General features: G+C 44.9%; 1 protein-coding gene across 2 annotated transcripts; it reads right to left on the reverse strand.

The window, feature by feature from the left end:
* Window positions 1-2,983: 2,983 nt before the first annotated feature.
* Window positions 2,984-11,851, reverse strand: C1R (complement C1r). 2 transcript variants are annotated; one of them, XM_033118284.1, is made up of 11 exons: window positions 11,058-11,098; window positions 10,758-11,007; window positions 9,340-9,532; window positions 8,875-9,021; window positions 8,577-8,773; window positions 8,147-8,294; window positions 7,915-8,036; window positions 6,155-6,233; window positions 5,649-5,804; window positions 4,311-4,385; window positions 2,984-3,865 (listed from the first exon to the last, which is right to left on the reverse strand). In XM_033118284.1, the coding sequence occupies exons 1-11, from the start codon at window positions 11,081-11,083 to the stop codon at window positions 3,096-3,098; spliced, it is 2,163 nt and encodes a 720-aa protein (XP_032974175.1). In that variant the 5' UTR covers window positions 11,084-11,098; the 3' UTR covers window positions 2,984-3,095. The 2 variants fall into 2 exon arrangements, with proteins under 2 accessions (XP_032974175.1, XP_032974176.1); XM_033118285.1 differs by lacking the exon at window positions 11,058-11,098 and adding an exon at window positions 11,686-11,851 and having other exon boundaries at window positions 3,096-3,865; window positions 10,758-10,986.
* Window positions 11,852-13,920: the final 2,069 nt, after the last annotated feature.

Here is a 13,920-nt window from a genome sequence, read left to right on the forward strand (position 1 = left end):
AGATACTTGATATGACTTCAACCTTCTTACATTTATTAAGACTTTTGTTTCATGACCTTACATATGATCCGTTCTGGAGAATGTTCCACATATGCTTTGAGAGGAATGTGCATTCTTTTGCATTTGGATGGAATGTTCTGTATGCATCTGCTAAGACCATCTGATCTAATGTGTCATTGAAGGCCAAAGTTTCCTTATTGATATTCTTTTTTTAAAAAAATTTTTATTGGGGAATATTGGAGAACAGTGTGTTTTTCCAGGGCCCATCATCTCCAAGTCATTGTCCTTCAATCTAGTTGTGGAGGGCGCAGCTCAACTCCAAGTCCAGTTGCTGTTTTCAATTTTCAGTTGTAGGGGACACAGCCCACATCCTCTGCAGGAATTGAACCGGCAACCTTGTTGTTAAGGGCTCATCCTGTAACCAACTGAGCTAACCGGCCACATCTTTGCTCACCTTTTTTGATATCAGAGGGATTATTCATTATGAATTTGTACCAACTGGACAAACAGTTAACCAAGTTTACTATTTGGAAGTGCTGAAAAGCTCTGTGAAAAAGTTAGATGATCTGAACTTTTTGCCAACAATTCATGGCTCTTGCATCACGACAATACTCAGCACTGTCTGTGAGGGAGTTTTTAGCTAGTAAACAATAAATGTTTTGGAACACCTTCCCTACTCACCTGATCTGGCCCCCAATGACTTCTTTTTTTACCCAAAGATAAATATTGAAAGGAAGACATTTTGATGACATTCAGGACTTCAAGGGTAATATGACGACAGCTTTATGGCCATTCAAGAAAAAAAGTTCCAAAATTGCTTTGAAGTGTGGACTAGGTGCTGGTGTTGGTGCATAGCTTCCCAAGGGGAGTACTTCAAAGGTGACCATAGTGATATTCAGTAATGAGGTATGTAGCATTTTTGCTAGGATGAGTTCGCGAACTTAATTGTCAGACTTTGTATATCCACTCTTAGTTTTTATGTAAGTGGTACGGTAGTATTTTATATACACTGTTCTGCTTGTTACTTTTTTCATTTATTTATCTTGGAAATTGACTGGCTATGTTGTATTCCATTATTTGGATGTTTCATAATTTACTTGAAACTTTGGTACCAGACCTTGCAGAATTCAGGATTTGAATACTTTGCTATTGTAAACAATGCTGCAGTAACTATTCTTACACACATGTCATTTATCTCATATGTGAGAGTATCTGTGGGAAAAGTTCCTAGAAGTGGAATTGCTGTCTCAAAGGCACATGCATTTGTAATTTTGATTACATGTTGCCAAATTGCTCTCTTTTAAGTTTGTACCAATTTATATTCCAAAAAGCAACACGAGTGACTATGTTCTCTGTGTCATCATCTACATAGTATATTATGCTTGACAGTCTTATAGGTAGAGGTCGTGTCTTAATTTAAATATTTTCCTAATGAGTTAAGTTAAGCCTCAAAGCCCAAAAGCAATTTGTATTTTCTTTTCTGTCAATTGTCTATTCTCATGGCAGTGGTTTTGTCCTTATTTTTCTACTCTAGTGCACTTGAAGGATAAAATACACGTAACTGTGGGGGAGGGGAATGGAAACCAGAAACATCAGGACAGTCACTGGACTGTCCTGGGTCACCTTTGATGATCACAATAAAGACAAATGACTTAGAATCTTAAATTTGCCAGGAACCTTAGACATAATATAATTCAATTTTTCAGTTTTAGCTTTTATGTTCACCACCTCCATCTCCTTCATCCACTCCACTCTCACCTCCATTAGAATCCTGGAGGTGCTTCACTTCTGAAAACATTTCTAACCACTAAGAAAATTGCAATCAACATATGCCCCTCAAATGTACTGCACACCATTGTGTATGGTTTTTTGTTTACTATATGAAAAGTTTTCCTGTCATTTCTACCTATACAAGTTCACACTCCTGCAATCCACAATACTGACATCTCAAGTACTCTTAAAAACTGAAAGTGTTTAAATAAGTTTGGCACCAAAATTTATTTAGTGGCAAAATCTGACCTGAGTTGATGGGTTGCAATTTAGAGTATTTATCTCACATTTCAAATGTTTTTCAGAAGAATTATTTGCTTTTACAGGATGCTGCTTTAGAGCCTGCTGGGGACATTACCTGGAAGTATATTACATTTCTGAAATTTGTAAAATCTTGGATATTGAAAGTCACTTGGCCCTGAGGACCAGATTAGGGATTGTGGACCTGCATATGAATTTAAAAACTCGTCTTTACTTGGTAAAGTTTTAATGCTACACTGGTCTTCTTAAATTCAGGCCTGCGTGTGTTGGCTTACATAAAGTTATTCAAACAAGTCAAGAAGAATCAGTTGTGCAATAACATCATGATAATGTTCTACTATAAATACTTACTATGCTTATCCCAAGTTTTGGGTCTTTCTCTGAACTTTACATGTATCTTAAGGAATATAAGTTATTTAGAAATATTGTTAATGATTCACTTTGGAAACAAAAATTTCACACCATTCCTATCTTGAGGAATATTTTGAAATTGGAGCTATTAAAAAATCTGTTATATTTGCAACTATGTATATGAGAAAATCAGGATTTTCTTCATATTGTATGACCAAAACAAAATACAGAAATAAATAATCTACAACCCTAATTGTAAATGTGTATTTTTTGCATAAATTTAATTGTGCTCATTGCCCTCTTAAGTAGATATTTTAAATATGGCCTCATTAAATATATATATATTTCCCCCCCCCAAATATTTTTATACTAATCAAATGCTGCTTTTAACTCATTTTACACACTGGAATTTCTCATAAAATTTTATTTGGAAAGAGTTTTATTCAATTACCCAATGGTATAAAAATAGAATAGGACAGTGATAACTAGAGATTGTAGAATACATCTTCTGCAATCCTTGGAGGAAAGAAAGGTGACCTTTGGGTTGTTTCAGGTGAAGAATATGGATGGGATTGTAGAAAAGAGAATTTATTTCACACAGTGTCTTTCTGCATCAGTGATTTTAATATGGATTCTTAGTGGTTATAAACAATGTCAGATAATTTTTTTATATATACACTGCTCTCTGGATTCTGACCAAGTAAATTCTGGGCTCAGCCCTCCTCCTCCATCTCTTTCTTGATCCAGTCCACGTAGTTGAGTAATTTGGTGTAGAAACCGTACCCCTTGCTACACCCGATGCCCCAGGATACAATGCCCGTGGCCACCCAGCGGTCATTGTTCCTATCCCTCACTGCAAAGACCCCTCCACTATCCCCCTGACACGCATCCTGCTTTAGAGTCGGGTCCCCAGCACAGAACATGCTTTGAGAAAACACGTCGTTCCTATTTTTACCCCGGAGCCACCTCTCACATGCCTCTCGCCTAGCTACCGGCAGACGGACAAACCTGAGGTCGTTTGCAATCCTCTCCTCCATTATCCCAAAACCACTGACATAGCCCATGAGACCCCTGTCATAGAAGGTCTCGTTGTCAGGGAGGCAGATAGGGAGGAGGTTGGGGCTTAGGGTGACACTATTTTCCAGTTCCAGAAGGGCGATGTCCCCCTCAAAATTGTGGGACTCATCCTGGCGGTAGTCTGGGTGGATGCTGACACGGCGGACAGGGTGGTTTCCTAGTTTTGTGATCTCTTCCACACTTATGTGGCCTAGGAAAACATCCACCGAGGCATTGGTTTGGGTGTTGTGTTCTTTGGGGTAAAGGGTGTGGGCAGCTGTGAGGATCCAGCGATCGCCCAGCAAGGCTCCGCCCCCTCGCCCATGGATGTTGGTGAATGCCTGCCAGGGGAAATTGCCCATCTTTGCTTGTTGCCCTCCAATGATGCGCTGCTTCTCTTCCACAGGGTGGACCGGTTTCCCACACACTGGAGAAGAGAGACAGCGAAAGCAAGGACAAGTCAGCTCTAGTCACCCCCTTTTCTCTCCTTTAGTCAGTTAGTTCCTCTTTCATCCCCTCTTACTGGCTCTTTCTCCTCCCATTCCATAAGCTCATCTCTGGCCTCTTTTCAGCTTCTTCTCCTTTGTTCTTGTTTATTTCTTCCTGGAGTTTTTCTTGCTGTTTTTATTCCCTAATTTCTCATCTGCTCAGTGAAAATGCTGGAATGTCAGGACTACACCCAGTTCTCTTGGTCTTTCTCTTCCTTTCTCCTGGAACATCTCCCCTCCTTTTCCCTTACTCCTTGTGTCTATTTTTGACTTCAAGCTGGAGTGTCTCTCCACTCACTTGGTCTCCATTCTCTGTGAAAGCTTTTTCTGAGGCCCTGCAAAGTGGAAAGTCACTGAGGATGGACCCAAAGGGTTTCTACTCACCTGGCAAACACCGAGGAATCTTCTCTCCTTCCTGTTCATTCTTCCAAATGCCCTGTGCTGTGCATGTATACATTCCTGAAGAAAAGGGGGCTATGATCAGATTGGGAGGTGGATGGCAGGAAAACCAGGTTGCAGAGGTCAATGATCACTGTGTATGTTGGACAGGGCTGGGGAGAATTGGAACCAGCATGGACAAGGATCAAATGAAAGGTTCAACTATTTCAGGATGGAGTATCAAAAGTGTTAAGAGGCTCCATTCAAATTTTTTTGTTTTAATGTTATGTGAAAATATCAGAATACTAGCTATATATGTTTGATGTGATCCCTATTTGTGAAAATAGACACAAAAACCTAGAACGAACATATTAAAATCTTATGCATGACTGTATCTTGGTAGTGGGATTGTAGATAAAAATGGTAACTACATTTTCTGACAATTGTGCTGACATATGCCATGCTGTTGCTAAGCACGTTATTTGCATTATCTCATTTAAGTGTCACGGTGACACTTGCAGGTATGCATTATTACCCCAATTTTGTAGGCAAGGAAACTGAGCTTAAATAATTTACACAAGGTCATATAACTTCTAAGTTCTAGAACTAAGATGCAAAGTGAGGTTTGCCTGACTTCAAAGCCCAGCTCTTAAATAATACCTATAATATATACACAACCTATAATAAGATATTTTTTCTTGCATGTTTTAAACCTAGAAAGCATGTGATTTATTGTATTTTAAAAAAGTCTTAAAGATACCCATAGATGCATTTGGGAGTCATGTAGTAAAACTAAATGCAAAAAACTACAACATAGCAGCCTGAAGAGGTACGTAGGGAGAATGTGGGGGGAAGTCCCACTGATATAGCTGTAGTGGTGATGATGGTTGTGGGCGTGTTGGTGATGGTCGTAATGATGGTAATTGTGCTGGTGTTGGTGTTGTTGGTAGTGATAATGACTTTTTGTTATTGGTAGTGGTGGTGATGGTGATGGTGCTTGTGGTGGTGGTGGTGATGTTGGAAGTGGGGGTGGTGGTGGTGATGGTTGTGATAATGGTGATGGTGGTGGGGGTGCCAATGGTGGTGGTGGCGGTGGTGGCGATGGTGATGGTGGTGGTGGTGGTAAGAGGGAGCTGACTCTATGAGATTCAAGTCTTTCTTTGTATCACTCAGGTGCCTCCTTCTTCAACCTTATTTAATGCCTCTTGGCACTGTACTATAGGCTCCTGAAGCCAGTGTCTTGGGCAGACCTTGATATACAGTCCTTAGGGATTCTATCAGAAGAAATCTCAGATGTCTCGAGCAGATGGAAGGGAGAAAACTGCCATTTGCATGGGTCCCTACCTCTCTCAGACTCGCTGCTACCATCTCTGGTCTTCATCTTGTAATACGGTTCCCGGCAGTAGTACTGGATGCGAGCCTGGTAGGTGTTCACCCCCTTTGTGGTGGTATAATTGAAGGCCCCATTAGGCAGGCTTCGAGGCTGCCCACAGTCCTTGACTGGGAGAGAACAGAAGGCCGTATGAGAGCTGACAATGACTGTACTGGAATTTCAGTGGGAGGAATATGAATTCACAGAACAGGCTGAGAACCTCAGGGAAATATGGTCAGTGAGGGGCACTTGCGATGGATGGGAAATGGATAGAGTGAAATTCAGTTCTTGGTAGAGACCATCAATCCAGATGAGATGAGGGCTGCCTCCTGAGATGGGCCGTAGGTTTCAAAGAACAAGTTAAGGATCTTTTGGAGAAAGGCTTAATACAGACCCACTCTTCCCTTCTCAGCCTAGGTCCCCAAGACTAGGGGGTGGAAAGTCCTCAGGGGCAGACACATCCTGAGTTGTGACTTACTCTTGCACCTGGGCATGGCACGATGCCATGTGCCATCATCCTGGCAGACAGCTGTGAAGGAGAGCAGTACCTGGTTCCCCTGTTTGAGCAGAGATAGACGTGCCATTAGTACAAGGAGGAATTACAGCTCGCTTCCTGCCCTTTCCCACACAGTAGGAAGTGCAAAGACAGCTCTCAAGCTCTCAGACCTCAGCACCCCTGTGGACGTGACTCTTTCGTCCTTCTCCCTAGACAGTCCTCTCAGACCAGAGTTACACATGGGAGCACTGAGTCATACAGCAGAAAGTCAGAGAAAGGGCTAAAACTGTCAGACCCAAGAAGCCTCTCTCTAGGTAGACTCTTGTCTATTTCCACTGAGGTCCAGTTGAACCCCACAATTTTAAACTGAAAAAATAACAAGTCTGTTCATGTGTTTTCTCTACATTGAAACAAAAGACTCTTCCCTGAAGTAGAGCCATGTTGCTCTCCCTGTGGAATGCCCTGCCAGTCTATGCCTGCATCACTTCATCTCTCCTAATTTGCAGTTTTCTTAAGGGAAAGGGTCTTTCCTAAAATACTGGTGCAGGCCAGCTACTCTCTAGGGTGCTTGAGATGCTGATGTGTGAAGTGCTGCTGCAACCGAGGAGATAGTGGGGACAAGGCAAGAAAATGGCACCCTATGAAATGAAAAGTCATTGGACAATATGAATGAGTTTTATTAAGATCAATAATCACCCCAAAGAGTTAGCCCTGGAAAAGATTGCAAAAGAATGTGTGTGAGAATTAGGATGTCTGAGCGAAATATAAATAATGTGAGATAAACTGTGTGACTTGCTTTAAATTCTATGATGTGAATGACAAGTACCAAGGTAAGGGTCGGGGTGGCCAGAAAGGGAGGGTTGTAACACAAGCAAAGAGTATGTGAGTCTGCAGTCTTCTGAGCCCAGGACACCCAGTTCTCAACCATCAAATGTAAATAAATTCCATGAAGGCTGTGTGATGTGCGTTTCTTTATACTGTACCTCCTGCATCTAAAATACTGCCTGAGAGTAAACACTGAAAACGTTTGTTAAATGAATTGACTACTACTTAAGGACGTTCCAAAGGTCTCTTCTCTCATTCTGATTAGGTCTTCCAAGTGGATCTATTTAACAAAGATAGGCTGTCCAGTCATGTGTCCCTGGCCAGGGGTAATTCCAATTGTATGTTTTTTCAAAATAGCATTTAAATTTACCAGCTTTTGTGAAATGGACCAATGAATAAAACCACATTCTTTCCTGAGTCTGCAATGAACAGGATGGTGGGTCCATGGTCAGACCACCAACGTACATAAAAGAGCCCCAAAACAAGAGGCAGGAGATTTGGTGCTGTTTCCTGCTGTACAAAATCACTGTGATATCAAGTGAATCACTCCTGGCGCTCCACTTCTGCCCCTGCCTTTTCAGCTCCTAATTCCACAATGAGTTGTTGGATTGGGTCATTAGTTCTTGAAATTGGCTATAATTAGAATCACCTGGGTTGCTTTAAACAGTCCTGATGCCCAGGTTGCACTCCATACTAGTGGAATCAGTCTCTAGCAGGGGACCCAGATATCAGTATTTTTTAGACTCTAAGAGTTTCCAATGTGCAGTCAAGTTTGAGAGTTGGTAGACCAGGTGACCCTTCCAACTCTAACATCTATGATTTCACCTGGGGCTGAACCTAAATCTGCTGTGGGCCAATCCATCTGAATTACTCCTGGAATGCTGGGCCAGCTCTCTCCCTCAGCCCTGGGCTCTTACCTCCACGAGCTGGTAGCCTTGTTTGCAGGTGACAATAAAGTAGTCACGGAACTGGTACTGAGGCTGCAGGTCCTGGATGATGGTGAACTCATCTAGAGTCTTGGGCTGGGGGCACTTGATGACTGTGGGGGAGACCGGAGGGTACATTTGTTTCAGAGCCACTTGCCTTCTTTCTCCCCACCTGATCCTGCCCCATTGCTGGCCAGTGAGGGAGGCCCTCAGGTAACCTTACTTTCAGTGGTGTAGTGTAGCTTCCAGCCCCGGCTGTCCCCTGAGTCGTCTGTGAAGAACAGCAGATCCACGGCATTGCTGATGGTATCAAGGGCAGCAGGACTTTGCTTCCCACAGAATTCACCAATGTTCCTCCCACTAGCATAGATCTGGTGAAGGAGGAGTGAGGGTCATCTCTCCATTGCAGATATTTTCCCACAGGGCCGAGGTGGTTGTGATGGGAATCCTGCTTTGTGTATGTTTTCAGCTGAAAGGGAAAAGGGGTCCACAGGACCCACTTCCTGTTGTGTGGGAGCTTGCCCAGCCCATGTGTGATGTTGGTCATTCTTGTCCCAATTGGCCAGACGAGCCAGCAGGCAGTAGGGATGAGAAGAGCCAAGTGGGGATGGGAAGGAGAGGGAAGGGTCTCTCTGGGGGTGGGATGGCTGTACCTGTAGCTGGTCATAGGGGCAGTGTACTTGCTGGTGGTCATCGATTTCGAAAGGCTCCAGAAACTTGAGGTGGATGGTATGGCCCCGCTCCACCCTGATGCTGTAGTTGCAGCGCAGGTCAGGCGGGTAGGGCTGGGGGTACTCCAGGCTGGACACGTAGCCCGATGGCTCTGTGTACAGCTCATTGCTGCACTTGACTGTGAGAGCAGAGCAAAGAGGAGGACACCAGGAGTCTCTCTGGCTGGCCCAGCAAGCCTTTGCTTAGCCTCTGCCTCCCTCCCACACCACCCGTCCTCACCCTGGCAAGAATGCCCATTCTTCTGAAGCTCATAGCCTGTACGGCAGGAACAGAAGTAGCCGCCAACATAGTTGTGACACAGGTGTTGGCACTTGGGCTGGATATTCTCCTCAACTGAGTTAAGCTGGGAAGCACATTCATCGAGGTCTGGAAGAGATTCCGGAAGGAAAGATTAAATTCTTACCGACTTCTGCAGTAGTGCTGGTCTCAGAGAGGTCACTCGTCAGAGGCCTAAAGACCAAGTCAGCTCCTGGCCACCTGGACCTGCAGGCTTCTCTAATGCTTTCTGGGTACTGCCCAATGGGGACAGGGCCCAGGTTGATAGGCCTTTTCTGGAAAAAGCTCTCTTGAGGGAAAAAACAAGGAAGGCCAGGTTTCCTGCTTCTTTGGATTCAAGATTCCCTTCCTCTGGTCCCCATTCTGTATGACTAAGGCCCGTAAAAAGGGCACCCGGGGACCACTCACCCACAGCTTGGTAGTAGGCCAGGAAGCCCTTGTAGAACATGACGGTGCCATTTTCCTCATTGGAGAAGTCCGTGTGGAAGGTCAGCAGCATCTTGTTCCCTTGGGACATAAATTCCTTCTTTCCTGGGGGGTTGCCCAGTGGAGAACCCAGTTGCCCACAGAACCTCCCCAGGGTTTTCTTATCAGCAGAAATCTGGTGGAAGAAGGAGAAGGGCTAGGAAGAAGGGCTGTTGAGACACATCCCATGTAGCAGGTCAGTGACTGTCCTCTTTCTCTTGTCCCGAGTGAATCATGCCCCATTGCTGGAATGGCCTCTGCCTGGACTCTACCTGCTGGGCTCTGGCTGTTGCAAACTTCTCCGGGTGACTTTCACCTGCCCACCTGAGTCTCTCATTGGCTAACTCTTTGCACATTCTCTTGTGCCTGCTATATCGCCCCTTCCCTATTTATGTTCCCCCAGCATGTTTCAGAGCTTTCTTCATTCCCACTCCCTCCCATACCTGTCTTCCATTGGAATCCTGGTTGTCTCTACCCAGGCTTTATCATTCCTTCATTCCTAGAGCATGGACTGGTCTGCTTTAATTTCTATCTTCTTATTCCACCTCACCTTATTCAAACTATTCACATTCAGCCATGCCTCCTGATATGTACAGCTGAATGTGAGCCTCTGGGGCCTGGCACCAGCCTTAGCATCAGCAAGCATTGCCAAGCAGAAGATGTTCTTTCCCTCCATCCCATTCCTCACTATCCTTGCCACCAAGACCCTTCCTCCCAACACTGCAAACTTCTCAAGTCCTCTGGGCTAGAGGTGTATCATTTTCATGTTATCCTCTCACAACCTCCAGGAGGTCTCCTAGGAAAAGTATTTATTAGACATGTGTAGGCTCTACTTGAATCCTGAATCTAGAATCTAATTTTTATTGGATGTAGAAAAATGGGACTGGGATAGTACCCTTGGTTTTTATAGAGCTGAAGGGACTGAGCCCATTGTCCCTGCTGAAGGCTATGCCTGAGCTACCACTACACACATTTCTCTTCCCCATGTTGCTGTGTTTTTGATGAGGCAGGCAATCATGGTGATATTTTCAATGGAAACAGGGAAATGGTTTCTTAAAGACTCCCAGCAAGGAAACAGATGGGAAAGGCTTTTCTGACTCCTGTGGACAGTACATTTCCTGAGAGTGGGACTGTACCTTCCCTCTTCTGTGTTTCTCTCCCAGAGCTCAGTGAGGGCCTCTAAAACCAGTGGACACCATCCATGGTATCACCTGACTCCCAGAATTCCACTCAGCCATCAGCTCTTACAGGGTTGGGGCTGTGTCCATGGATGGAAAGTGCTATCCAGGGTGATTAGAGCACAAGTCTTCAGATTCCAGAGATACCTAGCTCTCCCTTCCCCTCCCGACCTGACCTCCTACCTTGACATAGTCATAGAAACAGCCTTCAGAAGGCTCCAGGTCAAAATGCCAGAAGACGAGCTTCACCCTGTATCCCGTGGGGACTGTGATCACAGTGGTTGTCTCAAAGTTGTTGGGGTAAGGCTTGGGGTACAGAGGGGAAGTCACCTCCCCAAAGAGCTCCTGTGGGATGCGAATGGAGCCTCCCACCCTGCAGAACAGGACTGGCACCAGGATGTATAAAGGCCACCTGCCAAAAAGAAAGAGGGATCTGGGGGGCTGTTTGGACAGTGGCTGGGGCGGGGGATGGGATGGTCACACCGCTGGGCATTTTCCTCTCTGTCCATTCTAGACCTCACAGATGTTCTAGATGGGGGTGCGTAGAGTGGGGAGGCCTGTCTCTGCAGCTGCTGTGTTGGGTGTTCCTCCCCAGGGCAGTGTCCAGTCCAGAGGTCATCACACTGCCTTCACCTTTCTCCCCATCCTCCTCCCCTGCCCTGTCCCATCATTCCCCTCCCCTTCCCGGAATAAGGTTGGCTTGGGACCAGTTAATTGAGGGTGAGGGTTTTCAGTCATGGTTCTCTGAAAGGGTTCCCAAAGACTTAGCAAAGGCCTCTGGGAGAAATCGCCTATGAAGTATGGAGTGATGCACGGAGGACAGCCCCCCATCTTGCTGCTCCCCTGTTATGAGCTGGGAGGAAGAAGGGGATGTGTCCAAAACCTCATATGTCTGAGGTCTCCTTTAGTCCTAGGAGGAGGGATGGGGATTATGTTTTTGCGTGTGTGCATGCGTGTGCACGCGTGTACACACTGGAATAGACAAGGGATATGGGGAGGGGAAGGCTGTTTCTGTCTCCCCGAATAAATTTGGGAGCAGGCTGCCTCCCGTGCCCAGGGTTCTCCTCTCTGATTTCTCCCTCCCTCCTTGATCCCCATCAGCCTTACTCACATTTCTCAAGTCCTGCTTTTTCGGATTCTGGACTCTCCCGATAGCTCTCATCCACTCTGTATGGAGGGAGAGAGCAGTCATGCAGAGGAGGCAAGGGGGAGGGAGGGAATGACTGTGGAGCAGGAAGAGGGGACCATTCCCGGAGGAATGTTGTAGGGAATGAACTATTTGCATAAACAAAACCAAAAAAAAAAAAAAAAAATCTGTTTCCAGTTTAATTTAGTTTTGGTTTTGAATTCCCTAATCGTGGTGCCACCTGCTGGCTTACATGGGAAGGGCTAATAAGATGGGTCAGTTTTTAGGAACAGGAAAGCCTTTGGCTGGGGATCCAGATTTCTCGTTTTCTAAATCTGATCTGAATTCTCCCTTTCTTCAGGGATCTACCTAGGGACTGTTGCTATGTTTACAGGATTCCCACCCAAAGGGCAGCAAAAATCACAGCTGAGGGGATTCTCTTTTCTGATTGCCCTTTTCATTAACCTGATTCATCTTGTCCTTATGTCCTTAGTCACCCAGCAGCCCTGATCTAGGAACGACCAGGGTTTCAATGTCCAGGATAATGTATTAATAACAGGGGGTCGAGGAGGGCAGGGCAGCTGTGAAAGAAGTTTGGTCGCATTGGCGCCCTGCCCTACGTCACTCATGAATGACATTTAGGGTGACCCCAAAGCTGCAATAGAGTCAGTTTTAAGACCCTTCTTCCTCACCTCAATGAACTCAGGCCTGCCAATGAACTTGGCTTTTAGAGAAGTAAGGACAGCTGGGGAGGGGATAGAGACATCCTCTTTTCCTCAGCATCTGGTAAAGAGTTTGAGCCCTTGAGGGTCCCAATTGCCTAGGGCTAGGCAAACAGTGTGGTTATGGACCAAGAATGACTTGAGAGAAAGCCAGGCCCTTGGGAGGGAGGAGAGTTCTTGTGTCTGCTGTCTACCAGGCCATAGTATCCTGTTTTAAAGGTTTGCTCTTTGTGGGAGCCTATTTTCATCAACTCTCCATGGCTCAAATGACCTACGGCACTGTATTCCACAGGGAGGCTAAGGCTGCAGAGCAGGCGTCTGAGTTCTTAGGCCTCTGGAGTGTATCCTGCTTGTTTCCTGTATTAAATTAATTCCTCCATCCCTGCACGCACCCATCCACTCATTTATCATTAATGGGAGACCTATTTAATGTGCCAGGTACTTTCCTAGGCCATGGATTGCGAGGACTCACGAGGATGGGGCAGTTCCCCATTAGGCAGTGACCAAGTCATCACTGAATATAGTTAGAATGGAGGCACACGGAAGATGCAAAACCAACTAAGGTCTGGAGGGTTTCTCCAGCAGGCTTATATGACAGAGTTGAGGAATGAATCTGATGACAGGGCTGATCCATGACATGACCCATGACCTGACCCATGGCCTTGTCAGGTCAAGAGATAGTGGAGAAGGATAAGGACCAGATTAGGATACAAGAAAGAAGGGACACCTGTCTAGCAAATTGCACATTAGCATCCTGACTGCAGAGTGTGTGTGTTTGTGTGTGTGTTTATGGCGGGGAAAGGATTGCACAGGTAACAGGCAACAAAGAGGTGGTCCAAGAAAGTAAGTCTTAGCTGAAGTTCTCCCATCCGTCATTCTGAGTTCTGTCCTGGTATCATGCAACATGACTGGAAAGTGACAATCCTGGATCTTATTAGCTCAGTCCCAGCCCGACCTCCACTCTGCCCAACCATTCAAAATAACCTTTATCTTACACTAAGAATAGAAAGAAGAAACAGCCATATAAATATTGTTCAGACACTTGTTTTAAAACCAGTATTGGATATTGTTCAATATATATACCAACAGAGGGAAACCTACCATTACTTTAAGGGAGAAACTTTATTCCCCAGAATCAAATCCTAAGAGGAGTGAACAATGTCACAGACAATGTCTCCAATACTGGAGATATATATATATATATATATATATATATATATATATATATATATACACACACACACACACACACACACACACACGGTCAGACAATTAAATTTAGCAGCCATGATGCTGCTAAACTTTTTTGATATCAGAGGGATTATTCATTATGAATTTGTACCGACTGGACAAACAGTTAACCAAGTTTACTATTTGGAAGTGCTAAACGGCTGTGTGAAAAAGATGAAAATGACCTGAACTTTTCGCCAACAATTCATGGCTCTTGCATCATGACAATGCACCAGTTCACATGTGAGGTTTTTACAACTCCCTCTGT

This window comes from Rhinolophus ferrumequinum, chromosome 10 (genome assembly GCF_004115265.2).
Source record: "Rhinolophus ferrumequinum isolate MPI-CBG mRhiFer1 chromosome 10, mRhiFer1_v1.p, whole genome shotgun sequence".
NCBI lineage: Eukaryota > Metazoa > Chordata > Mammalia > Chiroptera > Rhinolophidae > Rhinolophus > Rhinolophus ferrumequinum.